Here is an 18,462-nt window from a genome sequence, read left to right on the forward strand (position 1 = left end):
TTTGCTCTGTGGCCACTCAAAGGAACAAATGGCTATATTTATTGATATAAAATGTGCCAGACTGCAGCTCAGTGAACTCCTCAAAAGAGTGCTCAGGTCAGGGACGGTCAATGGGTACAGAGTCCCCAAGGAAAAGTAACCGGGAGAGATTCTTAGAAACGAAGTACATCCCCTGACTGTTTTGGCTCACGTGTTGTGGGCAGCTCCACTCTTCTGGGCCTGTGGTGAGGACCCTGGCAGCAATGGAAGCCCATGACAAAGGACCACAGGAAGCACAGAAAAGGAACGGGGACCTAGGACCAGGAATAACCTTCAAAGGGACGCTTCCAGGGACCTGCCGTTAGGCCCCACCTCCCAAAAACATTTTCAGAACATCTCAAAATAGAACCACTATCTGGGGACTGAACCTTTATCACACGACGACTTGACATTGAAACAAACTTGTCTTAGGGTTTATTTCTATTGCTGTGAAGAGACACCATGGCCATAGCAACTCTTATAAAGGGAAGCCTTTCAGGAAGTCTGCATCTTCTGGTAACCTCTCCCTGGAGCACTACAAACAGCGAAGGCCAAGTATTCCGATGCCCGGACTTAGGTGGGACAATTCTCCTTCAGAGCTCCACACCCCCGAATGTGACAGTCCAGGCAACAGCCGCTACTTTCGCTGTCCAGCGTCCCACACAAACACTGTGGGAGTTTTCAGCGGCCTTCGACAGCCATCTCTGAAGACGTCTATGGAGTCATGATCCTGAGACTTGAACACCCTGTGATCACCCAAAGTTAAGGTGGCAACTGCTTGGATGACATTCTAGACAGCTGGGTGTTTTAAAAAATATATTTCAAAATTATTTTCCTAAGGGGAAAAGTGAGTTTACATGATGGTCACGTGATAGTATTAGGTGGGGTTAAAGGTTAAGAGAATGGAACCTGAGGTTCGCTCGGTACACAGACACATGAGCAAACAGGTAAGGGTTTTTAAAGTAGCCCCGTGAAAAAAATTAGGTAAACACTTCATGTGCTAAGAAAAAGACAGACATTAAAAACATCTTAAGTTTCTCGGTTTGGGGATTGAGATATTTTCCTTACCTGTATCAGTAATCTTTTAAAAGTGAAGGTTTTGGGCTGGAGAGATGGCTCAGAGGTTAAGAGCACGGACTGCTCTTCCAGAGGTCCTGAGTTCAATTCCCAGCAACCACATGGTGGCTCACAACCATCTGTAGTGAGATCTGATGCCATCTTCTGGTGTGTCTGAAGACAGCGACAGTGTACTTGTATATGATAAATAAATAAATCTTTTAAAAAAAATGAAGGTTTTCTTCTTAAATTTAGGTAAAAACGAGAAGAGAGAAAGCAGCAGAAGGGAGAATCTTGGGTTGGGAAATGGCCAAGGTGAGCGAGGACTCTTGGGTGAGGGGTTCCGGCTGGATCAGGCTTTGGGTACAGGACAGCTGAGGGAGCAGTTCTCTGTCCTGGCTCATGTCTGTCAGGCGAGGATGGCAGTGAGACCAGAGCTCCTCCAATGGCGCCCACAAACAGAGGAAATGAATCAAGAACTCTCAAGAAAGAGACCCTTTGATACCGCCCACTGCCACTGAGCCATGGGCCCAACAAGAGTCCATCTGTCTCCCTTTGTCCCTTTGTCCCGACCAGATGGCCCGGCATCATCAACCTTGTAAGTCACACTTGAGACCTCCAGCCCATCCTCTCTCCCAGACAAGGCTGCCTAAAAGCTGCCCCGAGCGACTCTTAGCTGCTCTGCCTGGGACAGAAAACGGGAGCTCAACTGAGACCCGGAGGCTCACGCCTGCTTTTCACACTAGCCACACCATCTGCTGGCGCACATGTGTCAGTGGGTAACAGGAACCACATGGTGGGAGGAGAGAAATGACACCAGCGAGTCATCCCTAGGCCTCCACATGTGCGCCATGGTGTGCGCCCTAAAGTTGTCCTCTAACCTCACTCACACATAAATACATGATGTAATGAGAAAAACTAAATACATCCACACTTCTTAATCCCTGCAGCCTGTGAACATGGCTGTAACCGGAAACAGCCTTTGTGGATGGAACTGTGCATCTCAAGATGAGGTCACCATGGACTTGCAGTAGGCTCTAAGTCCAATCACAGTATTAAAAAGAAAAGGACTGGATGTGGTGGCACAGATCTGTAAACCCAGCTTCTGGAGACAGGAATTCCAGGGCTGTCAGGGCTACAGAATGAGTTCAAGGCTGGTTTTGGGCAACTTTGTCTCAAAACAAGAAAATAGAAACCTGGAGATACAGCTCAGCCAGGGTGAGAGCATCTACTGCAGGGGGATACAGCTCAGCCAGGGTGAGAGCATCTACTGCAGGCAGACACACAAAAGGTCCTGTGAGCCAAGGCTGAATGCTGCAGAGGAAACAGCAAGCTGGGAGAGAGGGGAAGAGTGGATTCTCTTTGAGTGCCCAAATCTCACTGGACACTTAAGACTTTGAACTTCTGTAGCTAACAGCTGCCATGTTTGTGACAGCAGCCCCAGAAAACCAGGGGACCTTCCACCTCCTCACCCCTCCATCTCATCCTTTACCCTACAGTCCCTCACAGGTCACAGTGTCGGGGAGCCTGGGTGTTGCTAAGTGGCTAATTGCCTGCCTCCCACCAGGTGCTCCTGGGCCTTTCCTAACCACACGGAATAGGGAGCGTTTCAGAGTTGGTCAGGACAGAAAGACTAACAGTGTGCTATTTCCTTCTCACAATTATAAAGGGAAACAGATTTTTTTTTTTTTTTGCCTCCTAATGGCCAAGGCTTTGTAAAAATGGAATCTAAGCTAATCCAATATATCCACTTACTTATTTAAGCCCCAGTCAATATTTCTCATTTGCTCCCTCTTACAAACCCAGACACGATAATGAAGGAAATGCAATTTCAATCAATAAACAGAGAGCCCAGAGAGGCAGAGACCAAACCTGCTATGACTTAATGAGGGAAAGGACTCAGCCACTCCTAGCAAATAACTCACAACCACACTCTCTGCCAAGACTCAAAGAAAAAAATTTATTTACAATAGAGAATTTTATTTGAAACATGCATTCTTTTTAAAAAAATCAAACCAGCAAATGTGGGTCAATTGTACACTCCTTAAGGCAAGAGTCCCGATGCAGGCTGCATGTGTTCACGTCACATCAGATGCTGCTCGCCAAAAGGCAAGGCCAAGGTCAGCAATTCGTATTCTATGAGAGAATCTGACGATCCCCCTGGTACAGGAACTCCGAGGTCAACTTGCTACGAATTATACTAGAAAATGCAAACAGATAGCAAGGAGTCCTGGTAGGTCTCGGCACTGCATACGGTCAAACCAACCTTATTTAGAAAGAGGACACAGTAGTGCATACGAAAGTGAAAGGAGAACCCGTCCACGGAGTCGGAAGGACAACAGTGTACCGACGGTCGTATTGCACGCAACAGCCAAGGCCAAGCACTTGGTCCACAGTTAGCTTTTCCCCATTTTGGCAATCAGTTCGTCACAAATCTTGGTGAGTTCTTCTATCTCTTTATTCTGAAAATGAAAGACAAGACAGGTGTTCTTGGTGTTTGAAATCCAGCCAGTCATGGGGCTGGGGCAGCAAAACCCTCGTGTTGCAAGCTGGAGGATCTGAATCAATCCCCAGAATCCATTTTTTTTTTTTTTTTTTTTTTTTTCGAGCTGGGGACCGAACCCAGGGCCTTGCACTTGCTAGGCAAGCGCTCTACCACTGAGCTAAATCCCCAACCCCCCCTTTTTTTTTAAACCAAGCTAGATATGGTGGTACACACCTGCAAGGGGGAGTACAGGGGGAGACACACGGAGGAGGATCCTAGGCCAGCCTAGCCTGCTTATTGAGTTGTAGGCCAGTGACTGACCCCGTCTCAAAAGTAACCAAAGAAACTGGCCAAGTATAAAGGGGCCATAAGAGAGGGGCTAGAGGGGAAGAGCAGGATGCAGACGTCTCTCCTAGGTTGAAGGTTACTCCTATTGCTAAAGACGCCACTCATTTTGGACACAGGTTTCGGGGGACTTGAGGTGATCTAACTTAAAAGCCTCCGGTCTGCTGGTCTAGCTTCCATAGCACCAGAAAGTGCTATGCAAGGAAGGGGAAGGAGAGGGAGGGAGAACCGTAGTTTGGGATATAATAAATGAGAGAATAAAAAAGGAAAGAAAGTGCTATGTAAGCCACCAAGGGAGGGAAGTGATCGATAGTTCCATTTATCTGTGACACCTATGATCACAACGACCAGCTTAATAAAATGTCCCTAAGGGTGCAGTAGTGCCATTCTTATCTTGATGGCAACCAAATAGCTCTCTAGCTGGACTTAAGATCTGTTCAGTGAAGGGAAATCATGCCTGCAACTAGAAACCCCACAACTACCCAGGACTAGTGAGGTACGGACCTTAGAGAGACCCTACTACCGACACTTTATTAAACCAGCACAATTCCTCACTGCCTTCTAAAACTTCCCCTTACAATGGTAGGTAAATGTAGCTCTCTCCCAAAGAAGCTACTCTTCGTGATAAGGGGAGACCATTACAGAACACCACAACTGGTCCTAATAGAGAAACTGTGAGAAGTCCAGCCTTAACAATATGTCTGTAACATAACTCCTGCAACCTGATGCTCTGGGGACATCGCAGAAGAGAGGGCTGAAGATCCCAAGAGTCAAAGGACCAGGAAGTCCGTCGCACAATTGTGTCTCCTAGACATGACAGGGGAACTATACCCTTGATGCCTCAACAATAAGACTGAAACAATGACAATATTAGTCAGACATTTTAACATAAAAGGGGAAATCTCAATGGGCCAGCCCACCCATAGACAAACACCTACAGGAAACGAACAACTGTTGGGAGAAGAATTAGCTTCTCCCAGGAGTGAGGCCTATACTGGCTGGTTTTGTGTCAACTTGACACAAGCTGGAGTTATCACAGAGAAGGAAGCCCCAGTTAAGGAAATGCCTCCATGAGACCCAGCTGTAAGGCATTTTCTCAATTAGTGATCAAGGGTGGGAGGGCCCATTGTGGGTGGTGCCGTCCCTGGGCTGGTGGTCCTGGGTTCTATAAGAGAGCAAGCTGAGCAAGCCAGGGGAAGCAAGCCAGTAAGTAACATCCCTCCATGGCCTCTGCATCAGCTCCTGCTTCCTGCCCTGCTTGAGTTCCAGTCCTGACTTCCTTGGTGATGAACAGTAACACAGAAGTGTAAGCAGAATAAACCCTTTCCTCCCCAACTTGCTTCTTGGTCATGATGTTTTTGCAGGAATAGAAACCCTGACAAAGATAAGGCCCCTAATTGGTTACTCAAAACACAGTGCTCATCCCTGAAATACCTGCACAAGCAACAAAAATATAAACACACACACACACGAAAAAGGGGAGGGGGAGGAAGCCAGGTATGGTGGCACATGCCTTTAATCTCAGCACTCGCCAAGCAGGGCAGGCTGGCAGTTTGAGGCCAGGCTGATCTACACAGTGAGTTCCAGGCCACCAGGGCCACAGTGAGACTCTGCCTCAACGACAGCCACTACGACCGTTACTAATCAGTAGCAACTCTGGTCTCCTTGTAGGGGAGTCCACCCAGTCCCGTGGTCTCTCCTAAAGTTATCTTCAGTAATTAGAGGAGATAGCTTACATCCTAGCTATGGCTGGGTGAGCTCAGGCAGCTGCACGGCTGCTCTGAACCCTGGACTCCCTATCTTTAAAATGTAGGTGAGAATGAAATAAGGTAAGAAACGTGGAGTCCTGTAAAAATAAAAACACAATGAGCAGGGCACAGCGGAGGGCTAGCTAGTATAGCTTTTATCCCTGGGCTAAGCTCCTCCATGGCTGTTACAAGGCTTTCCTGACAATGGCTGGGGAGGGTTTAGAAAAATGCTAGTGTTGTTTGGAAGATGCCCAGTAGGTGGCGCCGTAAATGCCAGTGCAGAAGGCAAGGCAGAGGCAGGCAACTTCAGGGGGTTCCTCTCGTACAGAAGCCACTCTTTGCCCATCGCTGAAGCTCAACTAAAGGCAGCTTCACACATACAGCACAGATAACTGTGTGGAGTTCCTGTCCTGTGGGAAGGGGATCCAGCTGGGAGACGTCCAGCAGATGTGGCTCTACTCTCTGATGGCCCAAGGCTGTTCTCGTTCATGCATAAGCGGCCTGCATCTCATATACATTTTCAGCTAGTTTTCCTCTGGGATGCCAAGGAAGGTCAGCCTCCACCAACCCCTTTCCTGGAACCTCCTGTCTCAGCTCAGTCCATGGCTGTCCCTGGGTTAGGACTCCAGCACTCCACACCACGGTGCCCATGAAGAACGGGAAATTGCGCTGCCATGGGGGGGGTTAGGGAGTGGGGGTGGGGGAAAGCACTGTCTACCAGCAGCTTGACTGTGGTCCTTCCCAAAAGCATATTCTGAGGCTCCAGCCCTCATAGATGCTAAAGTCTCTGACCACTAATCCTAGTTAATTCCACCACCACTACTGCCCTCTGCTGGCCACGAACGCTAATCTTTATTTGCTGTGAATACTGCATGCCAATCACCAAGCTAAAGTCATCCAGGGTGCTGTGGACTCCCTCAGTTCTCATGCTAGCCCTTAAAAAAACAAACAAACAAAACAAACAAACAAAAAACAAAACACTGCTAACCCATTTTTTTAGTGAGGAAACTTAGACTTGGAAAGGTTAAGTGCTATGTGTAAGAGTACACAGCCAGTCAAACAGGAACAGATGTGTGTCCGGTCTAGAACACAAATTCAAGTTGTGCCTGCAAGCTTTGTTCTCCTGCCTGTTAAACTTAACGTGCAGCGAACCACAGCGGAAGCACCACAGACCCACGGGAGATCCATCCCTAGAGTTAAACCCCAGCACTATCGGCCACTATTAGGCAAGTAGTCCCACGGTGGAGCCCAACATCTCACTCGGATCTACCCTGGTGAATGCATTTCCGAATCTCATTTACTGTCCTCCAGGGCTGAGCACCACGATCAATTCACTCCTCTGGAAGATCAGTCAGAGAGGAAATTACCTTTGCAGATAGATTTCGATCTCTGCCTTCATCCAAAGCCGCACCACCCAATTTGTTTGCATCTGTGTGTTTCGATCTACCGGAAAACACCAGAAAACACGGCATCGCCTTCATTTGCTGTTCTGATAGGGCCAAGGACCTTGGAAATAAACGTCCTGGCTCCTGGTTCAGGAACTAACACCATATGGCGACTTAAACATGGTCTGATGGATTCTTTATCGTGGAAACACTGACAACTTCACATGCGCAGTGATTCGGGAATGTGGCCTTTATTTTAATGGAACATTCCACTTTTACACAAATATACATAGACCCAACAGCACCCATAAGGGTACTCAGTAATTATCAATGAATGAACAAATGCTTGGCTTTGCAGCTGTGTGTCTTGTCTCTATGGCGACTGCTTAGAACAACCAGCAGAGGCCAGGATTCACTCACACCTACAGCAGCTGGCACATGGCACTGGTTAGACCTTTTCCTTCTAAAACAGTTCTTGGGGCCAACTGATCAGCAGCCGTTACCTTTGCTGATCCTCAGAGAACAGGGCTAAATATGATTTTTTCCAGGGTTGTTTTTGGAAGTGGGGTGGGGTTAGTATCACACTTGACCTCAGGGAAATTCTCTTTATCTAAAGTTGTTTCAGGGCCTAAGGGGACCAAGGAAAGGAGATGGAGGGCAAGCTCACCAGGGCCACACGGTTGGTGGAGTGTGCGAGCGGCCGACCTGCTTCATGGCCAGCCTTTCTCTGACAGCACCTAGCAGAGGGAGTCAGCACCCACCAGGGCACTGGTACTCAGGCCACCCTGCCTTCTTTGGACCACATGGAACTGGAGTGTTTCTAGGATGACAGAGGTCTTCACTGGGACATCCGGGGACACTGTGCATATAGTATGGTAAGTGCCACCCTGGAAATCAGGAAACCTGAACAGAGACTGAGGGAACTCAGGCGCTTTGCCCACTGGTCCTACACTGACTGTGCCCGCTCTGCCACTGCCCTTCGTCTGTCAGGGGACTGGTGTGGCTCCCCACCCACTCTCCAGCAAGAATGAGAGCTGAAAAGGTCTGAGAGCAATGTCTGGCATATTAGTAGTGTTTAACAAGTATCTGCCAAGTGATGATGTGGAGGAATGAGAAATGGAAAATCGCTGTGCAGGCTGCTACTCCAGGATAAGCAGAAAGGAAAAATCAAGAATAAAAACAGAAACCCCAAACTGGATCTAACGTGGGTACAGCCACCAGGCATGAGCTTATACAGAAGCTGCCCTGGCCTCGCTCCAGAGACCCCTTCCTGCCTACCAGCCTCCATTACCATTCAGCCAGAAGCCTCACAGCCGTGCGTGCCCAACCCTCACCCTCTCACCTTCTGCTCCAGCGTTCTTTCTAGGGCATCCACTCGAAGCTGCTCCTTCCTCAGGCTAGCCTGGTAGGCCGCCTGCTCCTGCTGGGCCTTGCCTCGAACCTGGGCAATCTCTGCATTGGCTCTGTTGGAACAAGGAACATGGTACATGGCTGTAGGGATACCTCCCTCTTCCCATCTCTGAACTGGGACCCGGGTCTGGATGCAGCCCCACTAACTAGAGCCGGGTCAGAGGAACCCTAAGAACCCCACCCCTGCGGTGATATGGAAGGGCTCTGGATGCCCCGACATTATAATACAATCTTTCACTTCTCTCACTGGGTGGTGGCTGAGTGCTACCTTAGCCTAAGTCATGAAGATCAGCCGCCCTTTGCAAGTCAACGTCAGAGAGCCACAGAGCTCCTGGGCCAGTTGAGTGGCGAGGCGAGTTACCTGTCCAGTTTCTCTTCTGCGTGCACCTTCAGGGCCTGGTACCTCTGCTCCTCTTTCTTCACGCGGGACAGGTACTCCTGCGCACACTTCTTCAGCACCTCCTCATTCTGCCATGGCGGGGTCAAAAGAAAAAGCACTGAGGGGGCTCAAAAGAACAACCGGAAGAAACAACTGACTCCTTAGCTCCTCACGACGGCTCAAGATGGACTTCCTGAACTCTTGCTCTGTGATTGGCACCGTCCCCTCCCCTCCAGGACCGCTGCAGCCTCTCCCGCCCCCACCTGCACTTGGACTGCACACACACACCTTTCGAAAGCCTTCCAGCACCTCCTTCATCTTCTCGTATCGCCTGAAGAGGTCAGCCAGAGACTTCTCCACAGAGTTCAGGTCAGCCAGGGCTTGCTCCTTCTCCAGCACCAGCTGCTGCACGGTTTGGTGGGAGATGGACTTCTCTCTCTGTTCGTCCTCTGGCAGAAGAGACGGGAGTGAGACAACAGAGCCCATTCGATCCAAACTAGATCTACAGGGGCCAGCCTGGGCCTTGAGTACAACTCAAGGGTTTCCTTGCAATGAACTCACGAGCCTTCCCTCCCTAAAGGGACAACACTCACAGACCTGGGGCCATGACGTATCCTAAGGGGGAGAAGTCAACCTTTAACCTGATCAATGCAGCCCTTACACGTCTACACTGGAGACCCTGTGGGTCTACGTTTCCTTCCCAAAGCAGATCCAGACTGGGTCAGAAAGAAAAAATTACTACTGTATTTTCTGGGAAGATGAGATTATAGGGTGCTGTGGCCAGGGCCCTGGAGGTGACGGGTGATGACCTTTCCAAAATGGAATCAAGATAGACTAGACACTAGAAGAAAGAGGTTTCTTTATCCCTAAAACATTCCTGAAATTCTATTCATAACAACACTGACTTCTTGGTTACACAAAGTACCACACCCCAGGAAAACCGCAAACGTCGTTTTGCAGTAAGGCAATGCAGTTCTTTGGGCTTAGTTTAGAATGCTAGTACTAATGCTCTGCTCTCAGCCATGCCTGACCCTCTCCCATCCCACACTGAACTCGGATGTCTCTGCACTGCGGGACAAACTCTCTGACACAAAGACAGCCCTACCCTTACTTCGGGGACCACACTCTGAGCTGGTTGCCAATAGAGTAGGCAGGCAAGGTACCCTTGCCTCTCCAGGTGACAGTGGATTCAATGACATCTCCTAGCCCCCATCCTCAGGACCAAGAGCTCCTGGGGACAGTATACAGCCCAGCAGATCTTTGTCACTCACAGCTCACATGGGAGGGTATTTATTGCCCAGGACTGGCTTAGAGCTGGATACGACAAGGGAAATCACATCTGGAACTTCTAACAACAGCGACGGCAAGGGCAGCTTCCAGCCGAGACGGCAAGGTGAGTCTCTGCTCACAGAGACCTCCGCTCATTAAGAATAAAATCCAGGCTGCACCCCACACACTTGGTGCAGCCCTGACAGCCCCTGCCCCAGCACTCAGGAGCCCTCAGAAACCCCCAAGTTACATGTCTGATCCCCCATCGCTTCCTCTCTAAATGTCAAAGAGCATGTGTACATGCGGGGGGGAGCTCGCGCACACGCATGACCGGGCTACTTGTGGATTCTGATTCTGCTATTCTCCAACTCTTCACATCCCAGGCTTCGGATGCAGGCTTCCTGCTGCCATGCTGCTCCTATGAGGGCAAACTGGTCAGGTTGATTAGACTGAGCAAAGTGTAGATTAGGACAGTGTATGTTGGGTGTGCCTGTGAGGGCATCTTCAGGACAGGTAGGTCATGAGGACCATGACCTTGTAAACATGTTCACATTATGATGGTGGAACTGAGCGGTGGCAAAGAGGAGGAGGTAGGAGTTGGCTAGAAGAAGTAGGTCACTGGGGCCAAGCCCTTTGGGGATGACCTTGCCCTAGCTTCTCCCCTTTCTCTGCTTCCTGCCTGTCAAAATACAAACCCCATGCCCTCACCACTAGGGTGGACGGATTGTTCTGAAACTGTCAGGCAAAACGCCAAACTCTTCCCTTTGGGTGAGTCTGTCAAGTGTTTGGGGAAAGCAATGACAGAAGTAACCTGGCCGCTCTCCCCAGGCTGGCTGAGGGCTGGTCTGGTTCGCTGCTCTGCTCTGGGCACACAAAACTCCGCCACACAAGTAGTATTGCCATGTGGTCTGTGTGATGCATGAACAAGGGCGGCTCACAGGGCCTGTACAAGGTTTTCTATCCCCTTCTTACGGAAGGTGAAAGAGGGTTTGAACGGCGAAGGCTTTTGTGCACTGAGAGGACAGCACAGCCCAGGTGTAGCCCCAGAGATTAAAAAAAAGCACAGCCACAATGAAATCCCTCCCCAGCCTCCCGTGATGACAGACAGTTCCCACTAGGAACAGCCAGAGGTATTGATTTGGGTTGTTTTTCCTTCCGTTTTCTGAGAGACCACCCTCTTGCTGTATCTTAACTTCAGTGTATTATTGTTGTGTGGAGCGGTGGGGATCACAGCCTGAATTTTACTCCATGCCTGACAGAGACAGGTGAGAAAGCCCTGGAATTGTGTGGTCCCAAGGCCTTGTGTACCAATCGAGGCAGCGGTCAGATGTGAGCACGCATTGGGACCAGCTGGAGGACTACTCAGACAGACGAGAGTTCCTTCTCCCTTTTAACTCAGCAGGTCAGGCTGGGGCTGGAATATACAAGTACCAAGCTCCCTGGAGAGCTGACCCAGGACCCTGCCTGGACAACCACTGGCCTAGGAGATGCCAAACGTCCCTCCATCCTGCCTCTACGATCCCAGGGTTCTTCGTGTTCCCAGCAGCTGCCAGAAGTCACCAAGCGCAGTGGCTCTGGCATCTGACAAGCCAGCCTGGAATCTCAACTCTGACACTTGTACGACCTTGGGCAGTGTTCCTAAACTCACTGTGTCTGCTCAGCAGAAGCAGAGGATGGTAGTGCTTCTAGACCATAGCATTTGAGGGATTTAAAAAAAAAAAAGAGAGAGAGAAAGAATGAATAGAAAGTGCTTGGCGCCCAGGGACAGCCTGGAATCTGACCTGTTATCAACATCATCACTGCGCATAGAAGCTCTTAACATCACCCCTGACTCAGTGGGACAGCGTTTCAATGACTCACTAAGAGCTGCCTTCTAAATACAGAGAACTTTTTAATACAAGTAATCTACCTGCTACGCCTACACTCCCAAAAGAGAGGGCACTGGCAAGTTTCCATAGATGTTATTAACCGAATTTTAGCCATTTCCTTTGTTCCCAGCATGCCGTACAATGTACATTCTGGGCTGATCTGTGGTCACGTATACATTTCACCAGACAGGCTGAAGGAGCCATTTATCACAGAGTCCATCTGATTTCCTGCATCTAAGATGTCCCCTAGCCCAAGCTTTCTGTCACTTTTAAAAATAGAACTGCCCGGTTCCCAGGAGAGCCAGGCAGCGGCAAGTCTCCACAAATCTTCTTACTCGTGACCAACAAAGCTAGGCTCTTAAATTCAGGAAATCAGCCTCAGCCCCCAGACACGACACGCTGAACTCACAAACCCTGATGGGGCTTTCTGACGTTTGCAGGCAAACCACTATTAAACTGGAGGGGGAATGCGGCAAGTACACAAAAGCAAAAATAACCAAGCCAGAAAAACAAAACACAAGCAAGGGGCTGCAATGGGTAGGTGTCTGATGGAGTGGGGGGTGGGGAGCGTTTACTTACCAGGCTTGCCTGTTTGTTTTGCAAGCAAAGGGCAAGGAGCAACAGAAAAACGGAAGCAAAACAGAGAATCAGGGCAGTTGTTAGAAAAGCAGAAACGAACAAACAAAAAAATCGCAACAATTTGGAATGCAGAAAGCACAGGGGATCCCTCTCATCCTCCTTCCAAGGAGCCAGGTACTGAGTTTTAGTAAGGCACACTTTCTTCAGAGGAGCTGCTGAGAAGGGATGATGAAGTGTGGAGCACCTGAAAGCTACACCAGAGGGAAGAGCTAGCATGGGTCGACTGAAGCAGGCTCTACCTCAAAGCACGTCCACATTCACTCTGGTCTGCAGGCTCTCAGGCCCGGGCTCTCCTTGCTGGACAGGTGGAATGAAACTGGGATGGAAATGTGGAATCCAGATGAGGCCATGGGCTTGTTTCCATACATGAAGAGACTCACTTTCCTACGAGGCGTGCGGGTCTACCTGCCTTCCCAGTCATGTCGCAGGTTGTCTATGCAGACCCTGAACTGTCTAGTGGCCTCACCCAGTGATCCTCCGTAGCAACTGACATCGCAATTTTTCTGGTTAGAAAAGCTTTGGAAAATCTGATGAACAAGAGGCTGGTGAGTAAGGCTCAAAGCTACACACACAGGTAGGGATGCTATCCAAGCAATGGAGGATGTGCTCAGCCGGGGATGGTGCAGTAGTCTCATTGAGCCATCCCGGGGGTTCTCTTGTGCACAGAAAACTGTTCAGGGCCCGAGTAAGAAATGCACCATCCTCTGATACCCACTCTGATTGTCCAAGATTAAAATGTTCGAACTGCCATCAGCTGCACTTTACCTCAGAAGCAGGAATCAGCATTTAGTACCTTCTGTATCACTGTAATGGCAGGCTCCCCTGAGAGGTCAGCCAGAGGCCTGCATACTTAGAGCCTACCAGGGGGAACTCTTGCTTCTAGCTGTGAGCTACAAGCGGGTTGTGGCAGCCTTCCCTCAGGCCTTTCTCCCTCAACACCACACCAGCATCTGCCAGGGTCATATCCCAAGACACCACGAGGCAACCCTTTCCACACCGAGACAAGCGTGTCTCCTCTCCAGCTCTTTTGCCGGCTCTTAGAATCCCCAGCGTGTTGAAGTTTTTATCTCATCCATAAGCTCGTGCGTTTTGTTCCGATGTGATGCATCTTCCATGGGATCAATGTGTCTGAATGTGCCTCAGGAGCTCGAGGTAAACCAGTCCTCAGTAACATAAGCCACAGTTAACACCCCTGAGAGGGCCAGCCATTCAAACATTAGCCCTGCCGCTACTGCAAAGGCCACTGAGCTGTTTATCTGTGGTAAGCTACAGACAGGTGGGACTCAAAGTGCCAAACACTGACTTCAGGCTTGCTCTCTAGGTTTGTGCAGATCCAGGCTCAGCACATAAACTTGTATGTCTACCCCACAAATCCTTACGTGGGAAAAATTATTTTTAAAACTGATTATCATGAGCCTAAGCAAATAAAAACATAGCTAGACATAAATCAACATGAAGGCCAATTCCCCAAGACTATAAAAACCTGGTCTTGGAATATTTCCAAGACTGTTTCTCATTATGGAGAGGGAGGATGGGGAGGGATAGATAGTAACAGGAGGGAGGGAAGAAGAGAGGAAAGGAGGGAGGGAAGGAGGGAAGAAAGAAGGAAGAGAGGGAGGGAGGGAAGGAGGAAGGAAAGAGGGAGGGAGGAGAGGAAGAACGAAGAAAGGTAGGTTGGTCGCTGTGTGTCCTTTGCTACTATGAGGCCTTCTTTCCTTGCAGGCCTAAGCAGTTTGTCAGCTAAGGCAGTCAGGATGCAGTGTTCTCATGGAGGTGTCACATCTTAGGGAGAGCTGGGTTTGGCTACCAGGGTCTGCCAGCCACAAGAGGAAGGGTATTGGGAAGGGAGTTGCCACAGGTTCCATCCTGGCCTTCAATCCATGTGTTAAGGCTGTACGAGTATTGAATCATGGACTCTAAACTGAAGTGGGGTTTAGGGGTTTTAAATTCTATGCTGTCCTGCAAGCAAAATCTACAGCTCTCACACAACCCAATGGCCAAACTCAGATTCCTTCCCAACATGGCGGATCACCTGGCCGGGTAACTGAGAACCGTGGAGAGTCCCGGTAACTGTGAAGTGCATCCTCCTGGCTATCCTCAGGGTACAGCCACAAGTGCAGCTGCGCTGGTCCCTGCCAAGGAACTCACTGCTCTCAGAGGACTGGCTCTGGGCCCTGCCATTCAACCCACCCCCGTTCTCCTTCCCCCTCCCCACAGTTTGGGCTCGAGCACTCCAGGTCGTGACACCCACCGATCATCTGTGCGATGGTCTTCTCGTATTCAGCCACGATTTTCCTGAAAGAAAGGCAAAGGCACACTGAGCTATAGGAACAGGATGGGGTTAAAGCTTTGCTGCGCAGCTGGGCAGTGTAACCGGTGAGCAACAGGGCAAATCCAGCTGGTCAGTGTTGGGCTCACACCCTCTGTGCTCTTCCTTGAGTCCATCAGGAGGTCCCTTCTCCTGCATAAAGCCCTCAGTCTGGCACTGTTCAAAGCATCCGACAGCTCACTGTCCGCTGTGTGAATCAACAGGCCAGAGGTTCCCCCTAATGGCCGAAGCACCCACAGCTCATTGTTCTCACAAGCTCAGCACTTTCTAGCTAGCTCGTGGACATGGTGGCTCAATGTGCACAGACAGCTTCCTCCCGGTCCTCCCATTCCATGTGTAGTCCTGGGTGTTTGCTTCCTCCCCCTATTTCTACCGCCCAGAATCTGTTTCTCAAAGTCTAATTCAAGTGTTTTCTTCTCCAGGAAGCCTTTCTTGATTGTTCTTGGAGTTCCCTAACATTCTCTTTGTCTCGTCTTCTAAATCCTCAGAAAACACAAGCTAGTCTCCTGTGGTGGAAGGGTGGGGGCACCTCAGCAGGAACCACCAGGAAGCCAGGGAGCAGTGCTTCTGAGCATGGGAAGGCTGTGCCCTACTGACCTCATTTCTACCACTTCCCGCCGGCTTTCTTCATATTTATCCCTCCACTCCGAGACTTCTCTCTCCTTGGCGATGACCTAGGGTCGGGGAGAGAAGAGAGATAGATTCCCAAATGAGTTCATTCTGTTCTGACCAAAGTCAGGATGCATCATATACATACTCAAGATGGAAATTTCTCAGGATTCCATCCAGAGAATTTCCCCAAGAAGGAGAAATCAAGAGTCCCCTGAGGCCCCCTGGGGAGCAACTATGTTGCAGTAAATATTAAAAAAGGTAACCTTTTATCCTGTGCTAGCACCAGCACCTGTAGGGCCACATGGCAGTGCAGGGTATTTTTTTTTTTTTTTTGGTTTTGGTTTTTTTTTTTTTTTGGAGCTGGGGACCGAACCCAGGACCTTGCGCTTCCTAGGCAAGCGCTCTACCACTGAGCTAAATCCCCAACCCCTGTGCAGGGTATTTTTTATCTCAGAGGTTCCATGCTGCCCCCAAGTACTCTCTGACCCAGACAGTCCATGAGCAGTTCCAGGCTGTTCTCTAGAGTTCGTTACAGAACCAGAGGGCCATATGGAACTAACCATAATTTACCTTTAGTTAGTATCTCTCCCGGCAGCTTTCTACTAGCCACGAACTCTCTGGTTCCAGCTACACTGTAAAGTCAGGGCTCTAGAAGTCCAGCATGGGGCTGGCCCATCTCAGCTCCCTGCCACGGACTCTGCCCTCACTCCCAACTACCCAGGGAAATCAGGACTCAATAAGCTGAAATTTATCAATCAGATTTATATGTTAAATTCTCAATCCACAATACATCCACATAATAAACTCACAACCAATTGATAAAGATATAAACCGCCCCCTAGATAAGATTTATGACCTATAGAAATCTATCCCTTAAGAAATATTCATAACAACCTGTATCTTCATAAAGATGCATGGCGAGGATCATTTACGTCTGCCTCCATGTTGCCTCTCTCTCCTTTCTGCCCTCCCTTTCCTTCTATAACTTTGTTCCCACCTCATCTAATGACAGGCCTCGTTTTGTCTTGTGTCTGCTTTCACCTGCATAATGACATCAGCCTACACAACTATGACAAAGCGTCTCTTTGCATAGCAAAGTCGGCCCGTGCCTGTTAGCATGGTGAGCAGGCAGATTAGAACTCATGGGGTGTCGTTCATTTAGCCCGCAGTGTTTGGAGGACAGTCTGTCTCCAAAGACACCAGCTTCACAGGTAAAGATAGTTATTAACACTGCAGGCTCGGATCCTATCTGGGTATCAAGAACGTGGCCCTTCCAGACACCACAGGTCTCGTACCTCTGCTCTGGCAACTTGGAGTGCGGAGTCCAGGTCTGGCTGCTGGAACAGAAGGCCCGGGGGTTTCTCCACCTCGGTGGGCCCGATGCGGGAGTACAAGGTAGTTTTGGAGATGGAGACATCTGGTGGGTGAGTGGCTTCCCTCTGTGGAAAGTGTTTTCATCAGAGAGAGAGAGAGAGAGAGAGAGAGAGAACAGTTACTACTAATGGCGTGATGCCTAAGGCTGCACACGTGGCCTTGAGAACTACATTCAACCGCTCAGCCTCATGGGTTTGAAACAAAGAACACTGAAACTATGAGAAAATGCAAAGACTCGTGGATGAGAGCAATGCCAGGTCGGGGGATGGAAAGCTTTCATACTGCACATGTGTAGGCACACAAAGGGGCTAAGGAGACGGCGGCCTTCGTAACTAGGAACCCTGTGGGCCCAGCATGTCTGCGGCCTGCTTATCACAGCCATTTATCAGACGCTGAGGCAGCGAGGCTCTGTAAGTAGAGAATACTCATTACTGTGCCGACCCCACTTCCAAACTAAAGTCTTGCCGGGGGAATGATACCGAACGCTGGTCTACACTGCCTAGTTTTCGATCGCTGAAGATTAGATCATTTTTGTACAACTGACTGACCACTGCCAAATTTGGTTGTGTTCACAGGGCTCTGTTTCAAAGGATGTGATCTGCACAGAATCTGAAGCCTTCTTGTGCCGACCTTGTCAGTTCTGTCTGCATCTGAGAGTGCGCTGCATTAGGTCTGTTATTTAACAGCCGGGGGAAACCTGGAGTTAACGCCAATACTCTCCCTGACAAAGCCTGCATCAAATGCTGTGCTAGCTGGCCCAACCCAATCGACAACAGTCTGCAGCTCTCGTGTTCTGTAGGGTTCAGTTACCAGCCTCACAGAGGGCAAGCAGGGGAACGTGGCTATTCTTCCATTTCACAGAACATTAAGCAACTTGCAACACAGCGGACACGCAGTGTTAGGAGCATCATCAACTAGCATGGCCAGGTTTGTCAGCCTACTTCCACGGCAACCCAAACATCCAGTGGACCACTCTCAGTCCTATGCATTAACCTCACGGTGCTGTCATGGCTGCCAAGGAAGCTTGCACCCAGGTTAAAGCACAAGTCCATGCTGCAGTGGGAGGTGAGGGTGGCCTGATGGGCAGAGTGGGACTGCTCCATCCTTGGAGAACCAGGAGAACAAACTGATGAGAAGAGCACAGTTATACGTGGTGCTTAAGGCCCTGGGGCAGAATGTTTATAACCAGCCTTACCTCACCTCACTATAGTATCGGGTGCTAAGGGCCTAAAGAAGGGAAGCACTTAGAAAATGTAGGTCCAAGAGCAATGGATAGGACTGGAGATGACCATTTAGGAACCATTAGTGTTCACATGCAAGGTGCACACAACGGTTTAGTTGTCCTAGAAGAAAACTGCTGTGACCTGTATCTCATTGTCCCTGCCTGCCCTTGAGACCTCAGGTGATAGCTATACGTCATCCCAACTCACTGAGTCTGCCTATCCCCAAATCACTGACCCTGACTACTCCCAGCTCACTGGCCACTAACTACCCTCAAATGGTTCCTATAGATCACCTGAGTCCCACTGCCCAAGTCTGCACCGG

The 18,462-nt window shown here is 49.6% G+C and overlaps 1 protein-coding gene across 9 annotated transcripts in view; it reads right to left on the reverse strand.

Annotated features, from left to right (window-relative positions):
• Positions 1-3,011: 3,011 nt before the first annotated feature.
• The window catches only part of Tacc2 (transforming acidic coiled-coil containing protein 2), a 191,310-nt gene continuing 175,859 nt past the window's right edge, over positions 3,012-18,462 (reverse strand). For 6 of the 9 annotated variants that reach the window (XM_032892446.1, XM_032892449.1, XM_032892450.1 and 3 more), the window contains 7 exons: positions 16,839-16,982; positions 15,529-15,605; positions 14,854-14,897; positions 9,115-9,275; positions 8,809-8,915; positions 8,380-8,500; positions 3,012-3,536 (listed from right to left, as the gene is read on the reverse strand). In XM_032892446.1, the coding sequence (XP_032748337.1) occupies positions 3,471-3,536; positions 8,380-8,500; positions 8,809-8,915; positions 9,115-9,275; positions 14,854-14,897; positions 15,529-15,605; positions 16,839-16,982 (720 nt within the window). In that variant the 3' untranslated portion in view covers positions 3,012-3,470. Of the gene's footprint in view, positions 3,537-8,379; positions 8,501-8,808; positions 8,916-9,114; positions 9,276-12,542; positions 12,552-14,853; positions 14,898-15,528; positions 15,606-16,838; positions 16,983-18,462 lie in introns of all 9 variants that reach the window. The other 3 variants (XM_032892447.1, XM_032892451.1, XM_032892453.1) reach the window with 1 other exon arrangement.

Source organism: Rattus rattus, chromosome 2 (genome assembly GCF_011064425.1).
Source record: "Rattus rattus isolate New Zealand chromosome 2, Rrattus_CSIRO_v1, whole genome shotgun sequence".
Lineage (NCBI taxonomy): Eukaryota > Metazoa > Chordata > Mammalia > Rodentia > Muridae > Rattus > Rattus rattus.